Here is an 18410-nt window from a genome sequence, read left to right as displayed (position 1 = left end):
CTGGGTTCGTTGGGCCTTGAACCCATCTCTTTTGGGCTTAGGCAACAAAAACTGACCCTACAATTGGCGCCGTCTGTGGGAAGGATTAGCGCGCCGGTCGGCGCAACAGGCGACTGTTCTAAATAACCATTTTACGGAAGATCAGTGGTGAGACAAAAAAAAAAAAAAAACAGTTTGAGACAGAAGATTCAACAGCAAAGAAAGAGAGCTCGATATTATTTCATAAAAACAAAAGTTACAATATACAATCAGATGCTCAGGCAGGCGTGTTTTAAAACTATTCCTACCAGCTAGTTCTACAATCAGAGGCCTAGGCGGACCTGTCCTAAAACTAGCTAGAGGGAAGTGTCAACCCGTACCCTTACTGGCATTAAGAGAATGGGAGAACTTGACAGTAAGGGGGCGGAAGGGGGTTGAGGCTGGCACGCTTCAAAGCCACTAACAACTCCTTTCTCGGAGCGGCGGAGCTTGAACAAAGCGAGGAGCAGATGTAGGGGCTCCGGGACACCTCCCCCGTGATGTTCCCTTGATTTTCTCCAATCCCCTCGAGCGTTGGCTGCTGGAGACGGCAACACTCGAGCACCGCCTATGACATGAGTTCGCACGTCTCCTCCGTCGGGGGTGCGCTCCGGGGAGAGACATTAGGTACTTCAACGACATCCCTCCAAGCCACCGTGCATGGCGCCATTGGGGTTACGCCTAGACTCTGCCGCACCGGAAGCCCAATGGGGGCTGCGGCCACAATGGCTCTTGACACGGATGTCCTTACACCCGCCCAAAGCCGCCCTATATCTACTGACTCTGGTCACAATTCCGGCGGGGTTATTAAAGGGGCGTGGGGAGCTGAAAGGGTGTATTCTTTTTGTTTGTGTTGGGAGGTTCATGGAGTATGGAGAAACCATCCCCCCGAAGAGCCTTATATAGAGGATAAGGGTTGGTGAGAATTAATCCACGCAGAATTCGAAAAGAAAGTTACCAGCAGGGCTAATAATGAAGCTACCAAATTCCAAGGGGGCCGTAGACCGTTGAACTTGTGTAAATTGACGAGGACATTAATGAAGGCGCGTCTCGCGCACCGAAACATCAAGCGTGGAACACGAATGGCCAAGAGACGCTTCGTAAGTGAAGAAGATAAGGGCTCAAGCTGAAGGCGAGATCAACGACACGTGTAAGATCATAATCCAACCCAAGGAGAAATCATCTCCAACAGAGCGGTCCGAGGACAAACCCCTCCTTACAGAGAAATGAAAGCGTTAGACAGAACCAAGGCACTACATGGTCCTCAGACTCAGGCCTATGGGGAAACTACTCGCTCCTCTATACCTGGGTACTAGATAGAACCAAGGTATTGCATGGTCCTCGGACTTAAACCTATGGGGAAACTAGATACTTATAGAGAAATGAAAGCGTTAGACAAAACCAAGGCACTGCATGGTCCTCGGACTCAGGCCTATGGGGAAACTACTCGCTCCTCTATACCTGGGTACTAGACAGAACTAAGGTATTGCATGGTCCTCGGACTCAAACCTATGGGGAAACTAGATACTTACAGAGAAATGAAAGCGTTAGACAGAACCAAGGCACTGCATGGTCCTCGGATTCAGGCCTATGGGGAAACTCCTCACTCCTCTATACCTGGGTACTAGACAGAACCAGGATATTGCATGGTCCTCGGACTCAAACCTATGGGGAAACTAGATACTTACAGAGAAATGAAAGCGCTAGACAGAACCAAGGCACTGCATGGTCCTCGGACTCAGGCCTATGGGGAAACTACTCGCTCCTCTATACCTGGGTACTAGACAGAACCAGGGTATTGCATGGTCCTCGGACTCAAACCTATGGGGAAAATAGATACTTACAGAGAAATGAAAGCGCTAGATAGAACCAAGGCACTGCATGGTCCTCGGACTCAGGCCTATGGGGAAACTACTCGCTCCTCTATACCTGGGTACTANATATGTATATAAAGTATATTATAAAACAAAAATGAAAAATTTTGTTATATATGTTGGGAAAAAGTAGATATTAAAAGCAAAAAAGAAAAAGAAAAATGAACAGAGGCAATTCTATTGAATTTATAAAAATAAAGGGGAGAAATTTAAAAAGTCAAGAGGTTCACCCCTAGACAAAACAAATATTCAATTCACTTTCAAATTAGTATAACAAATTAAGTAGTATGTTTTTTCTTTTTTTCTTTTATGAACATAGGCATGCAAAGCGTCTCGATACTTGACTATTCCCTCAAACATGAGCGAGGCTAGGGGCTTAAGGGAGACAATTCCTAACCCCACACCCTCAAAAGATTTTCTCCTCTCAACCAAAAAACGGGTCACAAGCATCTCCCAAAACTAAATATAAATACTCACCATCAACCACAAAAAGGAGATTATGTTTTCCCTTAGACTCGAAACTTTGGCACAAAATCCCAATCAACTAACAAGAGTTTTTACGATTCCAAAGCCTAGTATAATATAATTGAAGCTAAGGCCATGTTTGGATCAATTTTTTTGGTCACTCAATTTCCGTCACTCATCACTCATCACTTTAAAATACCATGTTTGTTTGGCACTATCACTCACTTCACATCACTCAATATTTTTCACACTATTTGTGGGCCCCATACCTATCAGCCGGTGCATTTTTTTTTTTCAATACCCAAACTCACATAACCTAGTGAAAAAAAAAAAAAAACCCAAAACATGAAGACCGAACCAATGAAAAAAAAAAAAAACCGAACAGCCAACGCAAGAGAAGAAAGAAAGAAAAAAAGTCAAAAGGTATGGCTGAGTACTGTTTGTGGGTCTTCTATGTGTGTTTAATTACAATATTGCCATTGAATTATGAGTTATGGAAACAGAGTTATTGTGCAGCCAAACAACCTTTTTACTATGAGTTCCACCATTTTTGAGTTATGAGTTATGAAAACTGAGAACTGAGTTATGGAAAATGATGAACCAAACACCCCCTAATTCTTCAAAATACGTAGCACAAGGTTCAAGGTTATATATAGGTTATAAAGAATAGCAAGAAACTATTTCAAAATAAAATTATAAAGTATTCGTGCATGAGATATCATCTAGTCTATATCTATATTTATATATTACTAAAAGTTGAAGTGTAGCAAAAATGCTGGACGTGGCCGCTATCCAAACATAAGCTAAATACAAGGTGTATGCCAACTTTGGTGGGAGAATTTTTTGAGTTGTTAATTTCACCATAAATATATCCCAGGAAAAATGACAAGGCGGTTGTGATTTTCACTTCTTGAAACTTAAAACTCAAGTCCTCCTCAAAGTATGTTTAAATTTGTTTGAATAACATGGGCAATAATAAAGTATTCTCAGGTTTTGTGAGATAGGTTTTAATTGTGCTAAACTGAATCAAGCTGATTATTAAAATTCTAAGATCATTTAATTTTCTATCTTATATGGAACCCAAGTTGAGTTTGAGTTAAGATTTATTTAACTCTTTATTAAATGATGTAAACTGTTATTACTAGTCAAAAAGTAATGTAAAATAAAAACTTTTATAGCTGGTCAAAAAGTAATGTAAATTCACTTAAGAAGCTTGTGAAAAGCAATGTAAAAAGAACTTTATAATGAATGGGTCACAATATTCAGCAAAAAGAAAAAAATTGGTCACAAAGCAATATGATAAGTTGTTTGTCCTCTTTTATGCTCTTAAGGAAGGTTTCTGGGAAATTTTCTATATGCGTGTGATTTGCAATCTGCTCCTAGCTCGTCAAATGAAAGGTTGGAAATTTCGTACATCATGCCAAACTTGTGTGTTCTCTTCCTTTCTCAGAGTACTTGGCAGGGCAAAAAATTAGTTAGAAATTTCCACAACTACATTGTTCTCCTCAAAAGTTGTGCTAATATGCTCTCTTTCTCTCTTTGAATTAACACAACACAATGTATCGCGAAGGACTAAGATTCTTTGACATTAACATTGTTTGGTGGAAAAAATAAGATATTTGGGTTAGAAACTTTCACGTTGCATAGCATCATTCTACAGTTTGCTCCTCAAAAGTTGTGCTCGTCTTCCCCACTCTATCTCTCTCTCTTTGAAATTAGCACAATGTTTTTGGATGTTGAGATTCATACAATAATTGTTCCGTTAGCTGAAGGAAAACTATTGTGTAGATTACTTCGAGCTCTCATATGGGGTAGGCTCACACGTTGAGAAGAAGGGTTGGAAATTTCTTACGTGCGCGTAAACCTCCAAAATTGTGCTTGTTCTTTCTTTCCCTCTCTTTCAAGAAAAATTCTAGTAGACACATCCTAAATTTCACCGAAAATTTCATATACATGCTCTCACAATTTTGTATGTGAATCTGTGATGGGAGCCAAGAGGTTTAGTTCAAGCGTGATACAAATATTGTGAAGAGGGAGTCAAATTTATAATTGCTCTTTAAAATTAACACTGTTTTAAAGGAAGGAAAAAGAAGTGGAAAATGATTAAAAAAAAGGGAAAAAAAGAGATGAAAAGGAAAAAAAAATTTCTTTATGGTTTGAATGTAAAAATAAAAGGTAAATTACTTTTTTGCATTCTAAATTATGGTAGAAGGGAGTGAATAAGAAGAGATAAATAAAGCAAGATAAAGGGAAAGATGAATAGTGATATTAAAGTAGAGGATAGTGAGGAGATGAAAATGTAAAGAAAAAAAGAAAGGTTGAAGAAAGTGTAAATATTTAAAAATAAGTGAATGTCAAAACAAAATTATAGGAAAATTGGAAATAAAAATGAAATATATATAAGTGTTAAAACCAACAAAGATGAATATGTAAAGTCAATAATCTATTTATATATATATTTTTTTTTTGTAAAAAAAAATAGGAATGAAAAAACAATAATTATGTGGCGAATGATGTGGTGATAAAGTGGCGCAGCAAGAGCTCAGTAGCAATAAATACTACGCTTCAACTTTTAGTAATAATATAAATATAAATTAGATGATATCTCACGCGATGCACGAATATTTATAATTTTATTTTTAAATAGTTTCTTGCTATTCTTTATGACCTATATATAACTTTGAACCTTGTGCTACGCATTTTGAAGAATTAGCTTCAATTATATTATATTATTAAAAAGAGGAAAAGGAAAAAGAAACAGTCTTTATAGTACAACAAGAAGATGAGTCTAGGAGGAAGTTAACCACAACCATCTTTATAAAGAAAAATGAAAGGGTGAAATTTGACCATTTTGTTCAACTTATTAACAAAACCGTAATGATTCATCTATAATGATTTTTCAGCCTCCTTGAAGCTTCCATATACATTAATTATAGCTAAATATAGTAAGAAATATATCTTTTGCCACTAATACCAAGTCTTACATACCAAGAACTAATACCAAAAACAATGTCCAACACATAAGGGCCATTTTTGCCATCATGGACCTTCATTCCAAGAGATGCAAATATGTCACCAATTATTTAAGGATTGCCCTTATGGTTATCAAACATAGAGGTCAAGACCTTAAAAAAAAAAACTGTGAATTTTCATTTATAGATGACCTTTATTGCAATCATGTTCAAAGTAGGATAACTATGAAATTCCTAAAGAATTTCATTTACTGAAGAGAAGCAGCTTTAGTGACCAAATTTGGTAGTAATTTTTTCAAAAAATATTCAAAGAATATCATATGCTAAGTTGTAGCTTAGCTATGAAAGCGGTGTCAATATAAAGTGAGGAAAGTGAACAGGAAGAGAGTGAGTCTATGGATGCAAGAGGCTAGACTTTATTGTAGTCTTGCTTTCAAAAAAAACACGCATTTTATATTAATTGCAATATCATGGAAGTTTCTGAGTAAAGCCCAAAATAACTCTTTTGAACTTTCAACGAACCTTGCCGGGGTCATTGTGGTCAATCAAACTATGTAAAACACGTAGATGTCCAATCTTATACAACTGTTCCACTAACTTTAAATCATGTTGAAGAATATATATATATATATATATATATATATTCCTTTTTTTCTTTTCAATTTCATGAATAATTGAATATAGAATATCTAATTGGCCACTTTAAAAATATTACAGAATTTTATATGAAAAAACTGTTTTCATTATATTTTTGTTTTAAAAATAATAGGAGACAAAAAATAAAGTTTTTTTTTTTAAGCAAAGACAAAAAATAAAGTTTGTGACTCTAGATAATTTAAAAAAAAAAAAAATAGAAACAGACTCTTGATAAAGCTAATCGGTTAGATGAAGGTATAGGAAAAAATTAAGGGACATTTTGGTTTGGTTGCAAAATAACTTCTTCTTTCTTTCAAAGCTGACAGTCTGACCCACGCCTAACACTCACATTCAGCTTTTTCCTACTTCCAAAAACATTAGTATTTTAATGTAATTTTATACCAGTGCTGCACAGCAGTACGTTAACAAGACCCATAAATACATTTACCATTTCATCATAATTTTTTGGACAGGGCCACATGGGGATGCATATTTATTATGATAGGATGGGACAGGGGCCACAGGGCCGAGTGGGGATGCATATTTATTATGATAGGATAGGGACCATGCATTTGTTATGGTAGGCATGATGTTAATGTATTCAGACTTCTTAATTAGATTTTAATGCAATCCTATTCTTGGTGAGCACTTGCGTCTTCCAAGTTGACAAGCCTGTTGGATTCCAACAATACAGTCAATGGCTCTACCAAGTTTCATGGAACCGAAACTGATGTCAAGATATCGTGGGAACCTTGTCACGTTTGAGAACATTTTTATTGTAATATTTTCATAATTAATGAGGTGTTTATTTTTTATAAGATAAAATAAAATAATAAACTATCATACTGAAACTAATTACAATTAAAAATAAATTTATTGTGAAAAGTTATAACATTTTTAGTATTATCATAATATTTTTATAATTTTTGAGGTGTCAATTGCATATAGATAAAATAAAATAAAAATAAGATATATCATATGAGGACATACCACAACTTAAAATAGACTTATTGTTAAAATGTAACATTTTATTGTTGATATATATGTGTGTGTAATTTTGAAAAGAAAGATACAACCAAAAAAAAAAAAAAAGTGGAAACAAATCTGATTTAAAAAATTAATTTTTTTGTTTTGTATTCACTATTTTCAAAATACGATGTGGCAACAAAAAGGACAATCTCGAATTTCCCATTTATTTTTTTATCTTTCCTTTTAAAGATTTTATATATAAAAATTTGGTAATTATGTGTAAAAATATGTTTTAAAGAGAAAAGATTATAATATTATGTGTGTGTATATATATATATATATTTATATATGTGTTATAAGAGCAGGGAAAAATGCAAATTTCGAGATCTTTCTCATTTAATTACATATTCAAACACTCATTTATTTAGGAGTATTTTTAAGAAGGCTAAGAGCCCGTTTGGTACATGTGTTTAAAAACTGAAAATTTTTGTTTAAAAATTTTTGTCGAAATACGTGTGGGTGAAAAAGTGCGTTGAAATGCGTGAAATATTGTTTGAAAACTGAAAATTGTTGTTTAAAATTACTTACCAAACACTCCCTAAATATTCTATTGAATATAAATAAGTAATAACTTGAAAATGCTAATGCTCTTGTACAGAGTAAAAGCTGAGGGGGGTTTTTGAAAATCTACGTACTAAATCTGTTGCTTTCTTTTTCTTTTTCATTTTTCCTTTTTCATGTAATTGCTCTTGCATCTTTTGGTACGTGACAAGGACATATAGCAGAATTCTGAAACAGTTAAGTTTTAATTTGTAGTGATGTGAAACAGTGTAAATTTTAATGGAGTTGCATTAATGGAGTGACAGTGTACGAGTTTTTTGGCCGAATATTGCAAAAAATGATGTTTATTTGTGATATAGATACTGTTCAAACTTATTTGAAAAAATGAGAAGAGAAGTGAATTTCGGCAACACCAATGCCGAAATTCTGAGAAAAAGTAAGAGAGAGGAGAGAGAAATGATGTGACGGATGGAGAGAGAAAAACATCACTTTTTTATTTATCAATAATTACTTATTACATCAACAGTTTATGAATGTTTTTGTAAAAAAGTTTGTAACTCTAGCATTTTACCAAAAGTGAATGATTTATAAAATTAAAAAAAAAAAAAAAAAAAAAAACTCAATTGCGGCAGTTGAATTGCCTTTACCAAAAGTGAATGATTTATAAAATTAAAAAAAAAAAAAAAAAAAAAAACTCAATTGCGGCAGTTGAATTGCCGAAATTGGAGTAAATAAAAAATAAAATCGTGTGGCTGCATTAATCTCACAACAATCCCAATTTCGCCGCAATTGAGGTTTTTATTTTTATTTTTTGTAAATCATTAACTTTTGGCAAAATGCTAGAGTTACCAAATTTTTTACAAAAACTTTCATAAACTGGTGATGTGATGAGTGATTATTGGTAAATAAAAAAGTGATTTGTTGGTAGGCACTAATGAGACCCAGTAAAAAATTGGCCATAACAACAATTTGTAAAAAATATGATAAAATAGCGTGAGGTCGAAGCATTACTCTTGCCACAATTCAGTTTTTTTTTTTCTTTTTTTTTTTTAATCTTCCAATTTCGGCAATATCATTGCCGAAATTTCTTTTTCTCTCTCCCTGTCACATTATTTCTCTCTCCTCTCTCCTACTTTTTCTCAGAATTTCGGCATTGGTGTTGCCGAAATTCACTTCTCTCCTCATTTTCCCAAATAAATTTAAACAGTACCTATATCACAAATAAACTTTATTTTTTGCAATATTAAGCAAAAAGACTCACAGTGTACTCTACTGCTTATTTTATAAAATAAAAAAATAAAAAACAAAACAAAATTTATCTTCTTCAAACTTGTATATTTCTTTTTTTGAGGTAAATTTTAAAAATCTAATCGTTTGAATTTTATGTTCTTTATGTCTTTAATATGCATATCAAATTGTGTTTAAATCGGATATTATTTACTATTTGATCAATTAACTTATTTTTTATATACAACTTTAGATTACAAAAATTTGAAATTATAACATTTATTTGATGACATAGCAATTGATCTTTGATTTTCTTGAAATTTTGTAAGCATTAAAGATGTAGTAAAAACATGCGATCTAACGATTAGATTTTCAAAATTCACACTCAATATAAATATATATGATGAGTTTGTAAGAATTCTAACCCGAATCTCTTCTTTTTTCCATCAAACAGTGTTAATGTCAGAGAATCTCAGTCCTCTGCAAAACATTGTATTGTGTTAATTCAAAGAGAGAAAGAGAGTAGACTGGCATAACTTTTGAGGAGAATAGTGTAGTTATGGAAATTTCCAACTAATTCTTTGCCTTGCCAAGCACTCTGAGAGAGAGAGAGGACAAACAAGTTTGGCATGGTGTACAAAATTTTCAACCCTTCGTTTAACGTTTTAGGAGTAGATTACAGATCACGCATATGAAGAAAATTTCCAAGAAACCTTCGTTAGAGCATAAAAGAGGACAAATAACTTCTTATAATATTGTTTTGTGACCAGTTTTTTTTTTTCTTTTTGATGAATATTGTGACCCATTCATTATAAATTTCTTTTTACATTGCTTTTCACAAGCTTTTTAAGTAAATTTTACATTACTTTTTGACCAGCTATAAAGGTTTTTATTTTACATTACTTTTTGACTAGGCATAACGGTTTATGGTCTAATTTTGCGTCACATATCTCATATAATCTAAATTTAGAATTTTGTGCCAAGTGAATTAATTTAATGTAAAATTTCAATTTCAATTAGAGTTTAATTTTGCGTCATATGTCTCATCAAATCTAAATTTTTAAATTTTTGTGCTAAATTAGTTAATTTGGTGTAGAAAATGAGAAGTCCAATATAACAAACCATAAAAAACATAAAAAAAAATTCAAATTTATAAGTCATCTATATATATATATATTAATAGGTAATACTTGGAGAAAGTTGAATTAGAATTTGAAATTATAATCCAATTTTGCACTTGTCTAAATTTATGTGGGGAATACATCATAATTATCAACTTAAGCATGTGCCATATGTCTACTTAAGTTTTTTAATCTTTGTGTCAAGTGAGTTAATGAGTTCAAAATACTAAGAATCTAATATTAGTAAACTATAAAATTAAAAAAAAAAAAACAATTACATATACTCAATAAAAATCACCACATGTTTCTTAAAAAATAAATAAAATAAAAATCACCACACGTTCTATCTTATTAAAAATTAGGAAAAAAAATGATCATCAATAGTATTAAATTTAGGTAATAATTTTAATGTGTGAGTAATTATATTTACTTTAAAAAAATAATTTGACTAATTATATATATTTTATGATAAAAATTGTGTTTAATTTTAAATGTATCTATACGTATGCATGAATGCATGTATTACATTTTTTTTAAATAATAATAATTTGACTAATTATTTATATTTTTATAATATTTTTTTAAAATTTTAAATGCATCCATGCGTTTGCATGGAGTTACGTGCTAGTATATGATAATGGTAAAAAGCATTAAAAATGAGATTACTAAAAAAAAATATAAAATTAATTAGTCACTATCATTATGGAGTAGTAATTTATAATTTAACGCATCCAAAAAAGTGGAATATATAGAATTTTCTTAATGGTATGTGTAAAGATTACATGTGTGTGTGTAAAGGTAAAAAAAAAAAAAGGTATATTTATGGTTTTTATTAACTTAAAAACTAATGAAAAACAAATGGTTAATAATTAAAATTATAGTATTAATAAAATATTTAATGAGATCATCCAAAAAAAATTATCATACGCAATGCGCGGATATGTGACTAGTATATATATAAAAGTAGAGATCTCATACGAGAGAGCATAAGGTCCAGCCACGTGGCGCTCTATTAGAACAACTTTTGCATTTGACCTTCCACCTCACCTCTTAAAAAATGGAATTTTAACATCTTTTTTGAAATTGAAAGGATGCAAGTTATTTAATTGCTTCAGCAAAAATCATTGAACCAATTCACTTCTCTTTTCAATTGAAGTTAAATAAAGATAGCACTAATTGTCACAGAGCAAAATAAAAGAAAAAATGTGTTGGACTTAGGAAGCACTAATTGCATATGCTAACCATGCAATTCTCTTTCAATGTTTTAGAGTATTGATTAAGCTCCACCATAGGAGATTTATCTGTATAGAAACAAAAAAAGACTCAAATGAGAATTAAAAAATAAAATACTTATTAGAAGCCTTTTGTCAAACACGTGGCGAATCTAGTAATTTGTTCTTATTGACATAACCCTTATAGAAAAATAAATAAAAGAAACGCTATTATAGAGCCTAAATATTATCAACCCATACAAACCCTATAGCTTAGGCCAAATGAGTTCATAGCAAAATGATCAAATGTATGGGAAAAAGTGGAGATAAAAATAGATGTCAAGAGGTTAGAAGAGATTGTGTCAAAGTTCAGGCATTCCAATAGACAGGTTTAGGAAAGAGTAAACTAATGTGGCACTTAATAGAAAAGTCCTCCTAAAAGAACGTAGAGAGTCTTTCAATTTTAAGTGCCACTTGGCAAAGCCTAGTTTTTAAAGTCAAAATCTAGGAAAATTATTGAATAGAGTATAATATATACGTACTTTTCTTCTTTTACATGAATTATGAATCTCACAATAAATTTAATTTGTAATTTTTTATTATAAACTTACAACAAAATTACACTTTTGTCCCTACCTCAGTCCTTGAAAACAGAAAATCATTTCCATTTTGGTCATTGCCGTTAACCTACTAACTGAAAAGTCCTATGTGATAGACGAAGTGCGTTGTTGCACAATAAATGCGGATGTAGCTATTAGAATAAGAGAGATGCTACGTTCACAACATTTTTATAACAAATCACAGATAGTTAGTTGTTAATGATTCAAATTTGAACCTAACACTAAGATTACTTTTTTGCCTCAACAATAACAATCAGTAACAACCTACTACTTAAAATTTGTTGTAAAAATATTGTGGATATATCATTTCTCATTAGGATAATATTAAAAAAAATATATATTTGGCATTGAAAAATTGCCACATCGGCATATAAATTAGTAAAAAAAAAAAATTTAATGTATCAAAAACCAAAACAAATAATTCAAAAACTGAAATAATTCTAGTATCTCTTAAAAAATAAAAAATTGAAGAATTTTGATTTTTTTAAACTAAAATAATTCAAAAAAACAAAAACAAATAAATTTTAGTTGAAATTTATCCCAAAAACAATAAATTTAGTTGTATTTGACTATTTGTAATTTGCCCCAAAAATAAATAATTTTTTTTTTCAAACAAGTTTTTTCTCTCTCAAAACCGCTGGAGCCCCTGGATTTGTCTCTCTGTCAATCAAGCTTTAACATGATTTAAAGTTAGTGGAACAGCTGTATAAGATTGCGTGGAAGAGGGACATCTACCGTTTCACATAGTTTGATTGACCACAATGACCCCGGTATGGTTCGTTGAAAGTTCAAAGAGTTATTTTGGGCTTTGCTCAGAAACTTCCAGGATATTACAACCACTTTTTGAAAGGGGGATGAGCCTGTTGAGTGCCAATAATTTCTTGGGACGATGGCAAGAGAAAAGAAAAAAGCCAATGAGTGCTATTTATGTGCGCATTGTTCGGCCAACTTATTTAAAGTTGGGGCAAAAAATTAATTTTAATTTTTAGGATCTGCTTATTTTGTTGAAATTGAATTTTTTTTACTAAAAGTATTATAGATAAAGATAAATGTTAATTGAAATAGTACAGTGACACTAAAAAATATTATCAAAAAGTGCATGAAGCCCATGAATAGTAACAAAAATAAACTGAATAGTGAAATAAGTTAGCTTTTTAATTTGGATCGAAACGCACATTTAAATGCACAAGCATCAAGAGCCAATGTAGAAACTTTCACATGAATTATCCAAAAAGAAAATAAAATGTAAAGTGTTTATTAAACAGAGCAGGGCTTCCATCTTATGCACATGAGACAAGACTGGCACATAGCTATATTTTATGCTAAGTGTTAGTCCTGTGTCATCTCTAACGTACAAAAAGATTAGAGGGAAGCCAAACTGCATTGAATAAGATGACTTACAAACAAACATAAGAAAATCTAGAATCACAATTTTTTTTTTAATCACAACTTTGATGTAGTAATTTGTAAATAGTGAAGAAAAAATAATGATTATCTATATGGAAGTGATAGGCAACAACTCTCAATTTGTCATATTAAAATTTTGGTAAAGTTGTGATAAAAAAAAAAATTTTGTGATCCTAAAACTGCTGAACATGCTGAGACAAAAAAATTAGGATATTAATTAACTTGTGTAACTTAAAAAAAAAGAATTTAAAAATACAAAATATCAACAAGAAAATTGCTCAAGCTACTACTAGTTTTACAAATGGTAAACTTTAGATATCGTTACTTAAGTGATACATATGGTTCCCCAATAAAATTCATACATTAAGTTATATTGAAATTAATTGTCTCTGAAAAATATAGCGATGTTTGTATTTTATTAGTTGATACTTGAATTTAATTGGGGAACATACTTAATTTTTGCTCTCTAATTAAAAACATTACAAATTGATATGGCAATAAACATGATTACTACCACATCAATAACATAATAAATAAATTAAAAAAACCAAACCTACTTCCAACTTTATTACAAAATATTCACAAAATAATGTGATAATAAATATTGTAAGGACTCAATTTGGATTGACCCTGAGTGATGGGTTTTCAGCCCAATAAGCCCAAACAATAAATTTATAGAGAGTGGGTTGACAGGTTTAGGTGCTGACCGTCGATCACCATGCGTGAACTTTTCTTATAAAAAATGCTAAGAGTTTCTTTATAAATAGGGGGGGATGCTCCTCGGCCTGTGGCCGAGGAGGCCTTATTGTTCTTTCTTTTTTTCTCCCCCCCTTCTTTTTACCTTACTAGCTTTTCCTTTATAGTTTTCATCTTCCTATCTCCTTCTTCCATCTGTTGATCATCTATTTGCCTCTCTTCTGGCCGTCCGTCCCATCAGAGGCCTTATCGGTACTCAAGTGGTTCACTCTGATCAACGTTATCCTGCCAAGGGGTTACCTCCCTATTAATGCGGCCAGGGGGGTTAGTTGAGTGCATTAAATGCGAGAGTGACAGTTTACTTTGGGGTTAGTCTCTCCCCAAAATCACCTTTGTCAGGCCGAGGATAAGGTGGTCCTCGGCGTGGATTGGGAAAATAGGCTTTCCCCCACTTTAATCCAGAATAGCTTGTGCTCCTCGGCATGGGCCTTGGGTCTACTACATGATGGGCCGAGGCTATCAGGCCCATGGGCCCCACAATAGCCCCTCAAAACCCTGCTGCACGTTCCCTCGGACGGGGAGGAGGGTTTTGATACTCGCGGGTCCATTGGACGAATTGCCCCACTTCGGTTTGTACTGATGCTGGCGGCTTTTTGACTGCCCGATGCGCGTTTTTAGCGTTTCAAGACTTAATGGGCGCCCACATTAAATTTTGGCGGCACCACGTTTCCCACTTTTAACGGCATGATCTTTTGCTTTTATGAGCAAGCGGTTACATTTGGGGAACCTAAAGGGGAGTATAAATACCTGTTTGAACCTAAGGGTTTCATCATTTTTGCGCTTACAATTATTGATGCATATAGTTTGAATCTGGTTCGACTTGCACACTATCTGAAGAGTATCGTCATACTTCTGTAAGTCTTCTTTTTCTAGTGACCCCAAATTTCCTGGATTTCATTCTTCCTTTTCTCTTTTAGAACTTTTAGTTGTCTTTGGGGAATGGGTAAGTTTAAGAAGTTGGTCGAGTCCGATGAGATGATGAACAAATTCATTGTCGACTATGGAATACCCAATAATGTGAATTTGAAGTACTGTGAAGAGGGAGAGTGGTACCTTAGGAGGAGAGAGGGTGAAGTTGTGATCCCTATAGTTGCTTTCGTAGAAGGAGGGATGAGAATCCCTATGAGGCCGGTGACCCTTAATTACCTTAGGCATTTTCGCCTGACTCCTACTCAGTGTGTCGTGAATGTATTTAGGATACTAGGGTGTGTAGATACCCTGAATGAGAAAATGGGGCTGAGACTGACTCACCATGATGTGAATTGGTGTTACAACCTTCATCACCTGAGGGGTAAGACATATTATATGAAGACAAGGGACGATAGGGTTCGTCTTATCCAGTGTCTTCCTGATTCCAATAAGGGGTTGAACCAAGATTTCCTCATAGTGTCGGGAGAGTGGCACGACGGCTTTCATTGCCCAACCGTAGAGGGGGAACCAGGTAGGGCATCCGAAATACAAGATAATCTAGGTCTCAGCATTTTCAAGTTTTATACCTGTATACTCGATTTGGTTGATTAACCATAGGAATTTCGCTTTTCTTTTCGCAGATCCACACGCCTTTGCACGTCATTTCCACCTGGTTAACAAAGCGGATTTGGAAACCGTTCTCAGGTCGGAACTTTTCTTGAACGAACCTGATAACCAAGTCAGAGCCGCTCATAAAATCCTCGGATGCGACCTAGCTCAGACGTCATTCTCAGTTCCGAAGCACGTAATTAGAGCTCGTGACCCTCGGCCTACGCAGATTACCGTGGTGGAAAGCGGTTTTGCTTTTACTGAGGGGTCTTATATACCTGAAGGCATTCCGCTATCAGGTCCCTCTTCATCCCGGCAAGTAACGGTGGCCGAGAAAGGACCATCTAAGAAAGCAAAGGAGGTGGTTGAACTGAGTTCCTCCGAGGACGAATATAGTGTGTTTGACTTAGTTGATCAATCCGAGGATCCTCCCGGTGACCTAGGAGACCCTCACTTGTCCGAAGCCGATCTTCAGTCCTTAAGAGTTGGTACCTAGGCTGAGATGGGTTTAAAAAGACAGCCCCAAACCAATCTTCTTGACCTGCTTGAAGGCGGTTCCAAGAATGATGTACCAGGGGAGTCGCAGCCCCAGCCCCCAGCACCTCAGCCCCAGATTCTAACCATGCAAACCAGGTCGTCCTCCGTTCCTACAGTAACAGCCCCTCCTACTGAGTCTCCTGACCCGAAAAGGAAAAGACTTTCTAAGGGTAAGGAGCCAATAGATGGGAGCAAATCTCATTCTTCGCCCGAGGAGGGTAGGACTCGCAGGCCTCCAAAGCAATTGAGGCTCGGTGATCAACGGAAAAGCAAGAAGGCCACCCAGCAGCCTGAGGCTCAAGCCTGGCTGCCTGCTGCCATGCTCCATGATCAGCCCCTAATGGATAACGCGTCGATGCGGGAGTCTCAAGGAGACGAGGGGGCTCTTGTGGCCGAGGCCCTGGAGAAATCTCTTCTTCTTCCCATCGACATGGCCGAGTTAGAGAAAATGAGCGGGGTAGAGGTTGTCCTCGACCTTAAGAAATATCTAGGCATGGTAAGTCCTTTGACACCTATTCATTTTACTTAAAATTTTGTCGCTTAGTACCTTTTTTTCTCTTTACAGAGTTGCTTGTTTTTACTGGCAGGCTATCTAGGCCCTTTTCAGGTTGGGCGAAGAGGTTGATGATCATAGCAATGCCTTAGCGCAAGAACGCGACAAGTTCCTGGAGGCGGCTAATACTCTTAAGAGATCTGAGGCCGACCTGAAAAAGGCGACCGAGGATCTGGCAAAAATGGCGAAGGCCAGGGATACTGCTGTCTCTGACCTAGCCGTGGTCAGGAAGCAAGCTGAGGATCAAACTAACCGCTTGCAAGATGTTGAGGGTCAATTACAAAAGGCCAAAGAGGACATTACCTATATGAAGGAAAATTTGACCAAGGCAATCCATGAAAAAGGTGTTGCCGAGTATGCCAGGGACGAGGCTGTGAGAGCCAAAGACGAGGCGGTATTCGCGAAAACAGACGCTGAGCGCTCTATGGAAAAGGCAGAGGAGGATGCTTTCGCCGAAGGGGTGGCTAAGACTGAAGCCATCCTTCGGGCTCAAGTTCCTGCAGTGTGCAGGCATTATTGCTCTCAAACCTGGTAGGAAGCCCTCAACCAAGCAGGGGTTGATGCCTCATCTGATCTTAGAAGAGAGGACAGGGTATATTACCCTATTGCCATTCGCGAGGTTGCACCTGCTGCTCCTGAGGAGGGATCCTCATTACCATCGGTTGAAAGTCAGGATAGGACCGCCGAGGATGTGCCGTTAACTGATCAACCATCCGAGGAGGTTGAGCCCCAAAGAGTGTTAGGGAAAGTTGTAACCGAGGGTGAGGGAATACCACAAGACATGGCAAGTCCTCCGGCGGACCTTTTGAAATCAAGCCCTTAGGCCTTGGCCCAGACCTTTTGATTTACCTATTGACTTAATTTGCCCATTGAATTGAGAAGACTAGTATACGGCGTAGGATGAATTTGTTTATCTTCTCTTTTATCTCATTTTGTTTCTTGCCTCAGTGGCGTTGTGAGGGAATTGTATACTTTCTTTTTGAATTGAACACTTAATACTTCGCTTCCAACTAATGATATTTTCTTTTCTTTTGTTTATTTTACTATTGTATTCTGCTCAATATTCGTATTCTATTTTGGAGTTCGCCTCGTGAAACCATCTGTTATCCTTCGAATATAAATCTAAAGATCGTAGTATAGCTTGATTCTAAGTAACGCTTTGGTTTTTTTCTATGCCCAGTACTTCTATTTTTCTATAAGTATTTAGTTTTCCATAGGCTTGGGTCCGAGGACCATGCAATGCCTTGGTTCTGTCTACCACTTCAATTTTTCCTGTAAGTATCTAGTTTCCCCATAGGTTTGGGTCCGAGGACCATGCAATACCCTGGTTCTGTCTAGTACCCAGGTATAATGGTGTGTGTAGTTTTACCATAGGTTTGGGTCCGAGGACCATGCAATACCTTGGCTCTGTCTACCACTTCTATTTTTCCTGTAAGTATCTAGTTTCCCCATAGGTTTGGGTCTGAGGACCATACAATACCCTGGTTCTGTCTAGTACCCAGGTATAATGGTGTGTGTAGTTTTACCATAGGTTTGGGTCCGAGGACCATGCAATACCTTGGCTCTGTCTACCACTTCTATTTTTTTTGTAAGTATTAGATATAATGGTGTGTGTAGTTCTACCATAGGCTTGGGTCCGAGGACCATGCAATACCTTGGCTCTGTCTACCACTTCTATTTTTCCTGTAAGTATCTAGTTTCTCCATAGGTTTGGGTTCGAGGACCATGCAATACCCTGGTTCTGTCTAGTACCCAAGTATAATGGTGTGTGTAGTTTTACCATAGGTTTGGGTCCGAGGATCATGCAATACCTTGGCTCTGTCTACCACTTCTATTTTTCCTGTAAATATTAGATATAATGGTGTGTGTAGTTTTACCATAGGCTTGGGTCCGAGGACCATGCAATACCTTGGCTCTGTCTACCACTTCTATTTTTTTGTAAGTATTAGATATAATGGTGTGTGT

General features: G+C 35.3%; 1 protein-coding gene across 1 annotated transcript; it reads left to right on the top strand.

Annotated features, from left to right (window-relative positions):
• Positions 1-15857: 15857 nt before the first annotated feature.
• On the top strand, positions 15858-17268 carry LOC136065225 (uncharacterized). Its single transcript, XM_065768115.1, has 4 exons — positions 15858-16388; positions 16489-16668; positions 16774-16938; positions 16981-17268. The coding sequence occupies exons 1-4, from the start codon at positions 15858-15860 to the stop codon at positions 17266-17268; spliced, it is 1164 nt and encodes a 387-aa protein (XP_065624187.1).
• Positions 17269-18410: the final 1142 nt, after the last annotated feature.

This window comes from Quercus suber, unplaced genomic scaffold (genome assembly GCF_002906115.3).
Source record: "Quercus suber isolate HL8 unplaced genomic scaffold, Cork oak 2.0 scaffold_888, whole genome shotgun sequence".
Taxonomy (NCBI): Eukaryota; Viridiplantae; Streptophyta; class Magnoliopsida; order Fagales; family Fagaceae; genus Quercus; species Quercus suber.
Note: the sequence above shows the minus strand (reverse complement) of the source record. Positions and strands in the feature narration are given on the sequence as shown.